This window comes from Phaenicophaeus curvirostris, chromosome 1 (assembly GCF_032191515.1).
Source record: "Phaenicophaeus curvirostris isolate KB17595 chromosome 1, BPBGC_Pcur_1.0, whole genome shotgun sequence".
NCBI lineage: Eukaryota > Metazoa > Chordata > Aves > Cuculiformes > Cuculidae > Phaenicophaeus > Phaenicophaeus curvirostris.
The window spans coordinates 180,909,390-180,924,533 of record NC_091392.1 but is presented as its reverse complement, the minus strand read 5'-3'; the positions used below and the strand labels follow the sequence as shown (position 1 = coordinate 180,924,533).

At 45.7% G+C, this 15,144-nt stretch overlaps 1 protein-coding gene across 1 annotated transcript in view; it reads right to left on the bottom strand.

Moving 5' to 3' along the window:
* The window catches only part of WDFY2 (WD repeat and FYVE domain containing 2), a 69,903-nt gene extending 56,191 nt beyond the window's left edge, over positions 1–13,712 (bottom strand). The window contains exon 1 of the mRNA XM_069881750.1: positions 13,507–13,712. Within this exon, the coding sequence (XP_069737851.1) occupies positions 13,507–13,643 (137 nt within the window). The 5' untranslated portion in view covers positions 13,644–13,712. The remainder of the gene's footprint in view (positions 1–13,506) is intronic.
* Between the last annotated feature and the right edge of the window lie 1,432 nt (positions 13,713–15,144).

Below are 15,144 nucleotides of genomic sequence, written 5' to 3'. Positions count from 1 at the left end.
ATGCAGACACAAAAACCCCTACTACATGAGGTAATATCAGACGGGCTTTCACTCATCAGGCAGTGCTAAAAGCCTCAGCTACGACGGCAATACAGACAGAGGCCCAGGCAAGGCTCTGGTAGACCCAATAGGCAGTTTGGAGCTTAATTATAGTCGTTCTGATTGAATGGGACATAAAACAGAGCTCAGTGGAACAGAACAAAATACATCCCTTCTGCAGCAAACAGCACCAACTTTTTTATTCCAGGCCTAAGGTACAAAAAAGTTGAAGGTGTCAACTTTGGCTTTGCAGATACATCTTCTCACCCTCCTCCCTGAGCACAATTAATGTTGAAACAGCTTTTGATCAGCCTTTGACAAGAGCTTATTGCTGGCAGAGTTGCTGAAACAGCCCGTGAAGCAAAGGCACGATTCACTAAGTCCAGCCAAGACACCATCTACAGGATCTCCCCAGCCACCAGAATGCTGCAACTGCCTTTAGTCAACCCTGCATGCAGAAAAAGCTAGGCTAGATCACAGGGTATGTCCTTACCATCAAAACAGAAAACACCTCCTCAGAAACCCTACTTTCATTCTATCTCACACACATGGTGCTGCAAAACATGAGGCCTTTGTAATTCCAGTTTGAACCACTTGTTGAATGACTCCATAGCTCACATTTGCTCCAGCAAAACACAGAGCTGAAATGGGAGACAGAATTTCTCTCTGTCAAAAAGCAAAACAGGGATGGAGCAAGGGAATAAGAAGACACAGCTTAATAACACTAAGGATCAAGAGGAAAATATGTAAAGTAAGGATAATTCAGCACACCAGCAAAATTACTGCAACCTAGATAGAAATAAAAGGTAATGTATCCTTTCCAGGTTCAAGGCACAGATTCTTAAAGATTCCAACATACATAAAAGAGGCAGAATACTTAATGAGGACCTGTCTCTCAAAAGGGATTACATTACATGGTTTTCTGAGATAAGGGGCAACTGTATTAAATGAAAAGGCAATCCCTTCTGGATCTTTGTGGAATAAACTGGCCTAGAAACATGCATATAGGCAAATACTGTATAGGATATTGAGTTCAACACTTTACCTTGCTGTGTCAGCTGACATGCAAGAAAAGAAACCTCAGTGTAGACATTCTCAAAACATCTGAAGCACAGAAGACATATATAAGATTTGTTCTACTGCTTCAGAAAGGCTAAAGAGCAACCAGCAGGAAAGCATCAGACTAATTTTCAGCGCTTTCTGTTTCATCTTATCTTGTATCACAACAAACCTACTGGATTTCTTCTTTCAATCACTGCCTATATGTTTTTTATTCCAAGCCGCAGATAAGCCAAATAGTGTGAAAGTCAGAGACTGTTGGTACCTGTATGTCTAAATCTTGTATCATGAGGGTATATACCACTGCTTTGAACCAACACCAAAACCCTCTCTAGCATTAGCTAGATGTAATTATGTTTTTGCTGTATATTACATTTTAAGCTAAAGTAAAAGCTTTGGCAGCAATTAATTATTAGACCTTACTAGAGCTTTTGAAAAGAAAGGTATTTACTTTAAGACCCTAAAGTACTTTAGAAGGCAGATGCACCATTTGGTTAAGAATTTGATGCCAAAGGTAAATTTAGGAAATCTGGACTCACTGCTAGAGGTGCAAAATCTCATTATCTGTCATGTTCTAAACAAAGGCAAGGATCTTCTCTCCATATTGCTTCAAGACAGCATACTGTATTTGCTCTATCACCTGAATCCAGATAATTCTAATCCAGATAATTCAACTGGTGGCAAAACAGGTCATTCACATCAGGACAGCCTTTGTCCAGTTCTCTCCCTGTGGGATTCGACTCCTAAGGAAACTGCTATTACAGACTTGTAAAGGTCAAAAGCATTGCCTTCTGGGGCTGATCAATCACTACCATCATTTCAAAAACCTGCTAAGAACACTGATCTTTTATCTTGCAGTAAGAGGAAACAGTACAGGATTTGGAGAGTAAAAGACAACCTTAGATCAAACTTCTCTGTAAACTTGGCAGCAGAACAGCAGTGTTCTTCTGCCCAGAACTGTGCTTTGGCATCGCCTTCGATTCAGTGCTCAAAACCTTAAGAGTTCCCTGAAAAACTCTTAAGTGGTGAATACACATGGTATGACAAGCAAAGCCCATATGTTCAAAGTCTGGCCAAGGTTAGTTACACAATGCTATTTCCTGCAGCTTGACTAAGAGGAAAAAAACCCGAAAAATTAAACCACCACTTTTTTTTAGCCCAGCCTCCACAACTGTTCTCCCTCTTACAAGGATGAAGGCTGTATTTTGTCTATCTAAATTTCAGCACAGCCTAATTTGCAAAATTTATTACCTGCATTCTGACAGCCAAATATCCATTTTGACTGTTATTTATGCACAGTTCCAAGTCATCAGGCACACACACTGTGACATATGAAGAACCCTGAGAGCTGCATATGGTTTCATGATTGCATAAAGCTCCCTCCCTGGAGAGCTGCCTAGCAAATTTGCCCTCTCCTGCTACTCCTTTCATGAAACTGCATTTTTCCTTCTCCAAACTTGCTTCAGCCACTCGCCCAACCTGCTTGCTGGGGTTCTTGCCATTCCTGTGCATATATCTGTTTTATAGTTTTCCCATTTACTGCATTGCATACTTCACCTCACAAAAGTATAAAGAAGGAAGTTTTATTTTCTCTTCCCTAAAATGACCTATGCAGGACAGGGCTCTGCTGAAAAGGATACGTCCTGCTGTGTGCGGCTATTCTCAGTACCCCACGGCCACCACTCGCACCCCCTCCCACAAAGCCCCATCCCAGCCTGACGCATCCTGCAGCACCATGGGTGCATCCATCACTTCCTCACACCATATGCAAAAGGAAAACAACTGTAGTTTTTCTTCCTGCTGTCTTTTCAACAGACTGTGTAGGGGTGGCTACTGCAATTCTCATCAAATCCCTGGGCAAATACATGTAGATACTGGCAGAGTTTTATATAAAACTACTCATATTTGACAGTAGTGTGACAGAAGCACTGTGGGCAAGGCAATTAAACACAGCTTCTGGGGTGTTTTATGCGAATGGTCTTCCAGCACCCAAGAGGTTATGGGGCAGAAAACACATTGATGTACAGAAGATACTCATGCAAAGGACAGTTCTCTTCTTAGGGCGTAGCACATTGTTGGATATCGATGGTGTTGTCCATCGGGTGTTAGAGCTACCAAGCCTAGGAACAGCGTGTGTCTTCATTACGCCCTCCCATTTTCTCCTTCCCATTTCCTCTCTGAACCACCAAGTATATCCTGACTTCTCTTAAGACTGCTATAAACAACATTTTACAAAACTTGTGTGACTTTCCAGCAGTTCTTTTGCATGTATTATCACATAGCCTAAAGATGTTGATGGGAAACCTGTGCACAGATCACTGTCTGCAGACACCATGCAGGAACCACTGCAGCTGGACAGAAAGAAAGGAAAAACAGTCTGCCTCAATAACTCAAAACCTATAAGGTAGGTTAAAAAAGCTGCTGAGATATTTCTGTTGCGATACAACTTCAGATGCTATTTGAGACTTTCAGACTGCTAAATGACCCTCAATAGCCTTCAAAACTGTTGGAATTCCTTTATTTTAAGGTATTGCAGCCATTTAACACCGCAGCATCACTGCCACCTCCAGCCATCTCTGGCTTTAGGAGAAAACCCAGTAAGTTTCCTGCAACAGTACATTTTTAGTTATATGCAAGCTCTGTACTGCACATGCTCCGTAAGTAGCATTTGTTTTTTCTTCCAGACGCCTCGGGGCACACACAGAGGTGGCATTGTGCAGTCTCCTCTCATTAAGGAACATTGTTCAGCTGCAGAGCAGGAGAGCCTGCAGGGGAAGGTCACCAAGCCTGACAGATACACAACACGCTGATGAGAGAACCAGTCTCTGTGTAAGCAGACACCAGTGAAATTAAGATGGGGTCAGAGAAGACAAGAAGTAAACTGAGAACTGGTTAATATGGGAGGCGGATGCACCATTCTGAAACTTGCTGCTACTCAAGAGCAATGTTCAGCAGCTGGTGGAAAATGAGGCTACAATAAGGCAAACGGAAGACGCATTAAGCAGCTCCTCTTATTCCAGATAAAGATTGGAATATACAATACAAGCATCTATACCTTTTACATAAAGGATAATCTCTGGATCAGAGAGGGAAGTAAAAATCACCTCTTGTCTGACTCTAAATGCTCAAGCACCTAATGTTCCACTCTTTTTAAGCCTAACTGCACTGCTGAAACTGGGTCTGTACAATTTGTAGTCCCATCAGAGATCAAAGAATCGCTTGGTTGGAAAAGATCTTTGAGATCATTGAGTCCAACCATATCTGTTCACTACTAAATCATATCCCTAAGCACTTCATCTACCTGCCTTTTAAATACCTCCAGGGATGGGGACTCAACTACTCTCCTGGGCAGCGTGTTCCAGTGGCAAATAACACTTTCGGTGAAGAAATTTTTCCTACTGTCTAATCTGAACCTCCCACGGCGCAACTTGAGGCCATTCCCTCTCATCCTATTGCCTGTCACTTGGGAGAAGATGCCAACACCCACTTCACTACATTTCATGGAGTTGTAGACAGTGATGAGTTCTCTGCTCAGCCTCCTCTTCTCCAGGCTAAACAACCCCATTTCCCTCAGCCACACCTTGTAAGACTTGTTCTCCAGCCCCTTCACTAGCTTCGTTGCCCTTCTCTGGACACACTCCAGGACCTCAGTGTCTTTCTTACAGTGAGGGGCCCAAAACTGAAGATAGTATTCAAGGTGCAGCCTCACCAATGCTGAACATAGGGGCAGAATCACTTCCCTGGCCATGCTTGTTTCTGATAGAAGCCAAGATACTACTGTCCTTCTTGGCCACCTGGGCACGCTGCTGACTCATATTCAGCCGGCTGTCAATCAAGACCCCCAGGTCCTCCACTTCCAGGCAGCTTTCTAGACACTCTTCTCCAAGCTGAGAGCACTGCACGGGGTTGTTGTGTCCCAAGCACAGGACTCTGCACTTGGCCTTGTTGAACGTCATCCCGCTGGTCTCAGCCCATCAATCCAGCCTGTTCAGACCCCTTTGGAGCACCCCTACCCTCAAGGAGATCAACACTTCCGCCTATCTTTGTGTCATTTGCAAACTTACTAAGGGTGCACTCAGTCCCCTCACCCAGATCATTGATAAAGACATTGAACAGAACTGGATGCAGCACTGAGCCCTGGGGGACACCACCTGTGACTGGCCTCCAGCTGGATTTAGCTCCATTTACCACCACTTTTTGGACCCAGCCATCCAGACAGTTCTTTACCCAGCAGAGGGTACGCCCGTCCAGGCCAATGACAGCCAGTTTCTCAAGCACAATGCTATGAGAAATGGTGTCAAAGGCTTTACTAAAGTCCAGGTACACCACATGCACAGCCCTTCCCTCATCCATTAAGTGAGTAACTTTGCCATAGAAAGAGATCAGGTTAGTTTGACTGGGCCTGATCACCTGGTTGTCTTGTGTGTTGTGTGTGATAGCACTCAAGACTACTTGCTCCATGACAATCCACAGCACTGAGGTCAGACTGACAGGACTGTAGTGCCCTGGATCCTCCCTCCAACCCTTCTAAATAGGCATAACATTTGCCAACTTCCAGTTATGTGGCACTTCCCCAGTCAGCCAGGACTGCTGGTAGGTGATGCAAAGGGGTTTGGCAAGCACCTCCGCCAGCTCCTTTAATACCCTTGGTGGATCTCATCCGACTCCATAGACTTGTGAATGTATAATTGACCAAGCAGGTCACTTACCATTTCCTCTTGGATCACTGGAGCTTTATTCTGCTTTCCCTCACTGTCTTCTGGCTCAGGAGGCTGAGAACATCTTACCTTACTGTTAAAGACTGAGGCAAAGAAGGCATTAAGTACCTCAGCATTACCCTCATTCTTTGTCACTAATGTCCCCCCTGCATCCAGTAAAGGATGGAGGTTCTCTCATCTTTCACAGAACTGGACGATTTAAGTTCTAGTTGGGCTTTAGCCCTTATGATTTCCTTTCTGCATGATCTCACTTCCTCCTTGTAGTCCTCCTGAGAAGCCTGCCCCTTCTTCCAAATCCCAAAGACTTTCCTCTTTTTTCTGAGATCCACTCAGATCTCTCTGCTCAGACAAGCTGGTTTTCTTCCCCATTGTCTCATTTTTTGGCACATGGGAATGTCCTGCTCCTGCACTGCCAGGATTTGCTTCTTAAAGAGCATCTATGCCTCCTGGGCTCCTTTACCCTTTAGGACTGTCTCCCATGGAACTTTATTGACCAGACTTCTGAACAGTCCAAAGTCTGCCCTCCAGAAGTCCAAGGTGGCAGTTCTGCTGACCCTCCTCCTTACTTCTCCTAGAACTGAGAATTCTATCATCTCGTGATTGCTGTGCCCCAGGCATCCTCCAATGGTCACATCCCCCACAAGGCCTTCTCTGTTCACAAACAGCAGGTCCAGTGGGGCACCTTCTCTAGTCAGCTCATTCACCAGTTGTGTCAAGAAGTTGTCTTCCACGCACTCCAGGAACCTCCTAGATAGTTTCTTTTCTGCTGTATCATACTTTCAGCATCTGGTAAGTTGAAGTCTCCCGCAAGAAACAGGGCTACCATTTGTGAGACTTCTCACAGTTGCTTGATGAATATCTCATCAGCCCCTTCTTCCTGGCTGGGCAGTCTATAGCAGATTCCCTCAAAGATATCTGCCTTATTTGGTGTTCCACTGACTTTTACTCACAGACACTCAACCCTATCATCACCATCATTGATCTCAAGGCAATTAAAACACTCTAACACACACTGCCTCCCCATCCTTGCCTATCCCACCTGAAAAGATTATAGCCAACCATGACAGCATTCCAGTTATGCGAATCATCCTACCACATTTCTGTGATGGCAATTATATCATAGTTTTCTTGCTGTACGATTACTTCTAATTCCTCCTTTTTGTGGCCCATGCTGTGTGTACTGGGCTACTAATCAGCCTAGCTGGGCTACTAATCCCATTACACTCCTGAGGGGAATAGTCTTAATTCCTAAGTGACTACTTGCTGTAGTTTCTAACCCATCAATAACCTTTGATATAATATAATATAATATAATATAATATAATATAATATAATATAATATAATATAATATAATATAATATAATATAATATAATATAATATAATATAATATAATATAATATAATAACATAACCTGCTGCTAATTTAAGTGCTATCCCCCAGTTTCTCTGGGGTAGCAGACCAAAGGGCCTCATTGGCACACCATCCTTATGTTGCTGGAGTGCCCTTCATAGGCTTTTTTCTATCAAGCCTGGTTTTGTCCCACACCCCCTTCATATCTAGTTTAAAGCTCTATTGTTGAGCCCTGCTAGCTTCTTGGCAAGCATCCTTTTGCCTCTCGGGGACAAGCGTACCCCATCCTTTGTGAGCAAGCCTGGTTTGTGCAGGCCAACCCATGGTCAAAAACCCTAAAGTTTTGCTCCTCACACCAGGTTTGGACCCAGGTATTTATTTCCTTGCACTTCCTACTCCCTCCCTCATCATTCCCTGTAACAGGGATGACAGAGGAGAATACTGTACCTGTGCATCTGATCCCTTCATCATTTGTCCCAAGGCCCTGGAGTCCCTTTTAATCATCCTCAGACTTCTTGCTGGGTTTTCATTACTGCCTAATTGGAAAATCAATAGTGGATAATAATCTGTGGGCCTGACCAGAGATGGAAATTTTCTTTCCACATCTCTAAACAAGGCTTCAGGTAGGCAGCGAACTTCCCTATGTAATGGGTCCGGTCTGCATATCAGGCCTTCTATTCCCTTCAGAAGGGAATCCCCTATGAAATGACCAGTCTTCTCCTAGTCACAGAGACTGTTTTGATGGATGACTTAGGGTGTCTTAACTCAGGGCATGTTTCCAGGCTCTGAGACCCATCATCCTCAGTAAGGTTCGGTCCCACTTGCAGAGCATCATACTTATTGTGCAAGGAAACCTGGGAAGCTGAGGTTGAAACAGGGGAGACAACTGCTGCACTGGGCAGGAACCTGCTGCTCATTCCCCTCCATCTCCTGAATGTTGTTTCTCTTGCCATTCCCCTCCATCTCCTACAAATAGCAGTCCAAGCCACATTGTCGTAGCACATTTTTGCAGCTGCCACCTTGCAGTTAAGACAGAAACTTCATAAAGCAGCAGGAGTTGCACCAATCTGTGCATTGACCTACATGAGCTAGCAGTTGCGGGATAGCTCAAATCAGAAAGACAAGATTAAATGCTAGAGCTTTAAATCTTTAACTGACACTCACTACTTGGTGTGGGGGAGACCATCCTAAGACAGGGGATATAAAACCTTTAGCAAACTTCAACTCAACTCCTTAGTGCTAGTCAGAAGACTTTGGCATCTCAACGGGATACATGTTAGTCAAATCAAGGACAATTACTTTTCAACATCTGCAACAATTTCTGAATCCAAAAGCTTTGGTATCTCTCTTCTTCTCCTAAACTTCCTGCCAGCATCCACTCTTTCACTTAAACAGCCAGCACTAACCTCCACCCTGAGCTTTATTCCAAACACAGTCATCAAGTTGCAACACATCTGATTAGTTTTAAAAAATTCAGAGCAAACAAGTTACATCTATGGCAATAGGTCTCTTACAACCCCCTGAACTGCTAATGCAGAGTTCCTTCATTTTCTCTCAACAATTTTATTGATGACTGATATTTTAATAAAAATTGAAAGAACTTTCAAGCAAGGACAAGTCTTTTTACACCTGTGGAAACCATCCACACCTTCTGCGCTACTGGAACAATTGCTCATGCTGCAATAACCTGGGTGTGAAACCTACAGGCTTGGACCATTGAACATACACAAGCAGCCAGCATCAAAATCGGTTCTCACACAAGCTATGCTTCTGCTGCAAACTAACAGCCACACACAAGCAGAGCAGCCATCAGGGACATAACCCTGTATTTAGATGTGAATTACAAACCTGTATCACAACCATACCTCTGCAAAGCAGTGGCTCTCTACCACTCTGTCCCAGGAGGAAGGAAGCCCAGGGAGTTTACCCAGGGTCTGCAGCTCCTTGTGTCCTGCCTGGTTGCAACACCAAGTGAAGATAACCAGCTTTTCCATTAGAAGTATCTCATAGGCATAAACTACAATGCTATACGCGTTATGCCCTGGATCTGGACAACAAAATCACAAGGAGCAAAAGATTGCTTTTGATATATTTAAGGGTGGAAAGATCACGCTTCTCCATGCTAGAAGGGAAGTCAGCAGGACACCAAAGGCAGCCTTCACATTTCTTGTCATATCCTAGTTCACCGCCAGTTTAGCAAAGTCAAGATTTCACCTATGCAAGACAGTTATTTGGGTTTTGTGCCCCTAATACACTGCTGCTTAGCATATCCAGAAGATGACAAGACCTGGACAACAGCTTAAGTACACATCTGCATTTAAAAACATAAAACTGTAAACCAAATCTAGCAAGACCAAGTCTGTACAGTTTTCTTTATGTGAGGTGAATTCATTAACATGAGTGTACATGACAAACGGAAAGGACTCATTGTTTATACAGCTATCCATACAGAGAAGCTGAGATATCTCAGTTCAAAAGGAACTTAAGATGATACAAAGTAGTACGATACAAGCAGAAGACAAAGGTCTCTGTTTATTTATTAAAAAAACAATTCCAATGGCATAAATACTTTTCTCCAAGGTTTTGTCACCTTCTAGGAGACTAGGATGCCTGTTTTTTAAAAAAGTATTTTGACAATTTTCAGTTGACTATGAAAGCTTTAACCTCCTGTAAATACTTTCAGAAGAACAACTCTTGACTGCAACATCAACATTTCCAAGGTCTGTAGCAGTACAGAACTACCACCCCATCAAGGGCATAGATTAGAGTTCGTAATTACCAGGGAAGCTGCCTGCACCCGCACAGGTCTAAGACCTCCTCACCTACAATATAGGAAGCGGAAAAAAAGATGGCTAGTGGCAAAGTGCAGGTTTACCCCAGTGACACCTAGCCCCTTCCTGCTAGTCCTGTACAGCGACACATCGGACACCCAGCGGAATTAGCACTTGCATCGCTGTCGGGCTCTTGAGAAACACAGGAATGTGCCAACCTCAAGCAGAACTGCTTGCACTGAAAGCTGAGTGAGTCAGTGCACCTCTCCCACCGTATACCCATGCTCAGGTAAGATTAATGACACTAAATCTTCTCTGGGGCATGAAGTAGATATGTCTGAACTTGACATGCCAGTGACCTACTTCTCAGACATGCCCAGCACCCACATCTCCCTCTGAAGGCAACAAGGATGCTCAGCAATTTTAGAATTTTGAAAGCACGTACTTTTAATAAAAGAGAAGCTGATGACAACTTAGGGCCAGCTGTGCACATTAAGAAAATCCCACTTTAGGTTCATATGTAGCATCTAGGGCATTCAATGCCACGGATCACTCACAACTCCACACATTTGGATATAAATCTGTTAATTCTACCCATTTGCTAGCAGGTGAAAAAGCATGGATGAAAGCTAGTAATTTCTTTCTTATAGCCCCCCTGCATCAGACTTATACATTCCAGGAAAACAAATGCTGCCACTCCCTTAACTCTCACCTGCCTAGACAGGTGCATCCCTTTTCCTTGGAATTAAAATACAGACTAAAACTCCATCTCATCCCTCTCAATACACACCAACTGTACTGTAAAGAGATACAGTCTCAGTCAATTTTGCTCTAGTAAGGAATCAGATAAAAACCCTAAGATTAGGACACAGTGCAAATTGTTCCACTAACATGACTGATTAGGATTCAGAGGATGCACACCAAAAAGAAACTCCAACCTTACAAGTTATGTAAAATTTAGATATTTTAGTTAAATATGTAACCCCTCCCCTCTGATTCCTTCTTTCCTCCTATATGCTGTTCTTTATGAGGAATAACCACACTGTCTATTATTACTTAGTTTTTAATTTTATTTCTTAAAATATGTGCAAGCATGCACTACAAATACAACAATTCAGGGCTATATAATGCATGACTATGTCTGCAAGCTATAGCTGAAACCACTTCCGTGTCTTTTAAAACCAGATAAAACCACTAGTGCCACACAAAACAGAAACTAGAGACCAAGCGCTGCTTTGAAGGGGTTACAGGTAAAGAGCCACATCACGCACTAAAGAAAACTTGTAAAGCGGTTGCTCAGCTGTTGTGTATGTTAAGAGCACTAGCAATTTCAGCAATGACATGTTCAGACATTAGCCAGTGAACTGATGGAGAAGTCCCTCTTCTTTCTTCAGAAGACTACTCTTCCCCAGCCTGAAGCAAGTGCTGAAGAGAGCAAGTCATTCCAGCTGAAGCTCTCTGAAAAAGTTTCAGAGCATTTCTCTCACAGAAGTACATACCACAGGCTGATAAATGTGGCCAAAACTCACTTATTCGACTAACAAGACACAAATAACATCTCCATAACTGGCCTCTACAGTTGCCAAGGATGTCTAAGGCCATTCACACTCCGAAGCCATTAAACAACCGCATCAACACTAGCACGAGAGGGCAGGTCCAAACACGAAAAAGTACAGTAAGGATCTGCACAAGCCTAATCATAAACTATAGATATTGAGAGTCTGATAACCATGCTTTTACTTCAGGTATCCTAAAACCTCCAAGTTCGACTCCAACCTCCAATTCCTTCCAAGTTTAGACTCTGAAATTTAATAACAATAAAAACGCTAATGGAGATGGAAAATGAGAGAAAAAGCCATCAGTCAACATCTTCGTGCCTAAAGAAATAAAAGGCATGATCATAGCTTACAACATTTCAAAGACACCACAAAACAACTCCACAAGCAGCCAAATTACCTGGTTAGTGCCTTTAAACACAGAGTAACTTGGGAACCTCCAGGCTTACTGCTCTGTTTTAATGTAGTGAATGTTGTCTGTATCGCCAGCAAAGCTGAAGACATCTATCAGCACATCTAACAGCAGATTTCTTTCCCCACTTTCATCAGTAACCAGGATGCCCAGGATGGGGCAACTTTCTCTACACCGAAGTATCAGCTTGGAGCATCAACCTATCTGCAACAACTCAGCAGAAGGTACTTATTTTTCCCAAAGGCAGGGAAGATGCAGAGATTGAGAGACCTACACAAGAGCAAATGAATTGCAGGAACACTTTCTTACAGAAACAAAGAATTAGCTGAATAAACCTAACAAGCTACAATACAACAAAATACACCCAAGCTTCATTCGGCTCCACAATAAACAAGTAAAGAACACAAAATCGTGGCAATGTAAACTCTGCTTCAAGTCTCTTTTGCAGTGCACTTGTTTTAAATAGCTCAGTCCCTCTTGCTATGAGGCATGAGGGTTCACTCGGAGAGCACAGCTTAGATGAATTTAGATGATCTTAAATTTGCACATATTTGACAACCAGCCGAAAACTAACAATGAGGACAAAGACAAAACGAAACAAATACTGACGGTTTTCCAGAAAACCAGCAGAGACATAAAGGCAGACACTCAAGAAGCTACAGGCATCCAAGAGAAAAGTCCACCAAAAAAAAACCCTCATGACAACCAAGGTATATTCATACATTGGTCAACACTTGTCTTTCAAGCCAGGGACGCAGGTTACATACCATGCACCCGACTTGCAAAGAAACTCTGCTTAAAATAATTATTGATGGGCTGCAAGAAAAATGAGCTCCTACATCAAAGGCAGGCGCCTTCAGGATGGAGTTTGGAAGCTCCAGCTGCAGGGCTGAATTAAGTTTGAGCTCTTTCAGAAGAAACAAAGCTGCCTGAGGGCAGCCCAGACCCGCACAGCCCAGCTAAACGGCCTGAAAACATTCTCCTCTTTGGCAGCTGTACAACACGGGATTGAACTCCAAGATCTTATCGCTGATACACGGTATTTTTAAACAATTACCAAGAAACGACTGGAGAGGGGAAACGGGAACCAAAACTACTGTTTTAGCCAATGCTACCGCAATCTTTTAGGCAAGGTCAAAGATCTCCACAGCCTCCCGGGGAAGGAGGCGATCTCAAATCCCATTTTACCCACGTTAAGAAAAGTCACTCAAATCCTGCAAGTTTCGATGGTGTCCCTGCCCATGGCAGGGTGGGTGGGACCAGATGATCCCGAAGGTCCCTACCAACCCAAACTATTCCATGATTCTACGGGTCCCCAAGCTGGAGACCCTTGTCCCAACCTCCTCCCCTCTTAGAGCCAGACGTGGCTCCTTAAGGCCGTGTCCCCACGCCGAGCACCGTGTCCCGGCGGCGGCAGCAGAGCCGACGGTCACACCGGGGACGCTGGCGGGTCTGTCACCGCCGGCACTCGGCGGGGACGGTGCTGGACAAGCACCGCAGGACCTGCCACCTCCCGCCATCGCTGAAGGTGGACCTGGACCAGCAGCGGAGCGACGGTGGGAGGGGACAGACCCCGCAGGACCCGCGGACGCCCGGTACCTGTCCTCGGAGACGCTGATGACCCCGTCCTCCTTGGGCACTATCGCTGCCATGTTCACCACCTCCTGCGAGCCCTCCACTTTGTTGAGCAGGAGGGGCTTGCGGGTCAGCGCCTTGGGCTGAGGCTCGGCCGCCATGGGCACCGCCGCCGCGGCCGGAGGGGGGACTCTGCGGGAGCCGGTGCCGCGGGGGCTCCGCGATGGGCACGGACCGACGCGGCGCCGAGTCCCGCCCGCGAGCCGGGGGGCGTGGCCTGTCGGGAGGGGGCGTGGCCTGTCGGGGAGGGACGTGATCAACGGGGAACGCGGGCATGCGGGAGGGGGCGTGGCCAGCCTTGAGGGGGCGTGGCAAAGCGGGACGGGGTCATAAGGAGGCGTGGTCAGCGGGGAGGGGGCGTGGCCTACCGGGGTGGGTGGCCGGGAGGCTACGGGAATGTTAATGAAGGCGCGGCCATGCGGAGGGGGCGTGGCCTATGGGAGACCAGATGATTTGGGGAGTGGGCGTGGCTATGATGTGGGGGCGTGGCCAAGTGACACCAGGCACCCGTGGAAGGGCGTGGTCAGTATTGAAGGGGCGTGGCCTGGGCGTGGCGAGCGGGGAAAATGGCGGCCGCCCGCCGCCATCTTGCCATGCTGGCTCACTGCGCTTGGGCAGGAGGGGGTTCAGCTCGAGTCTCCTTCGCGGTTAGCCCGCCTGGGGCCGAGCGTCCTCGGGGGCGGCCGGGTGGAGGAGCACCGCTTCTGGGAAGTGCCCAGCGCTCCTCTGTTGGTTTCGCCGTCCTTCCTGTATCCTCCTTGCCGCAAAGGAAGCGGGAAACAGGGCGATTGCTTTCTTCTGTTTACGCTGTTTTTTTCCCATAGGGGTTTTGCCTCGGGTCTGAACGTTAGCGTGAGGTGGGCAGGGTTCCTGCTGCCTCCCACAAAGCAGGACCTTGCTGTATAAACTTTTCTAGAATCACAGAGTGGTTTGGGTTGGAAGAGACCTTAAAGATCATGTAATTCCAACCCCCCTGGCAGGGACACCTCCCACCAGCCCAGGCTGCCCAAGGCCCCATCCAACCTGGCCTTCAACACCTCCAGGAATGGGGCATCCACAACTTCTCTGGGCAACCTGTGCCAGTGCCTCACCACTCTCAAGGTGAAGAAATTCTTCCTTATATCTAGACTAAATCCTACCCTCTCCAGTTTATACCCATTGCCCCTCGTCCTGTCACTACCAGCCTTTGTGAACAGTTCCTCCCCAGCTTTCTTGATGCCCTTTCAGGTACTGGAAGGTCACTATAAGGTCTTTTTGGAGTCTTCTCCAGGCTGAGCAACCCCAACTCCCACAGCCTGTCCTCATATGAAAGGTGCTCCAGCCCTCTGATCATCTTTGTAGTCCTCCTCTGGACCCGTTCTGACAGCTCCATATCCTTTTCATGTTGAGGATTCCAGAACTAGACACTACTCCAGATGAGGTCTCACAAGAGAGAAGTAGATGGACAGAATCACCTCCTCAACCTGCTGGCCATGCTTTTTTTGATGCAGCCCAGGATATGGTTGGCCGTCTGGGTTGCAAGTGCACATTGCTGGCTCATGTCAGGCTTCTCATCAGCCAGCACCCCCAAGTCTTTCTCTACAGAGCAGCTGTCTATCACTT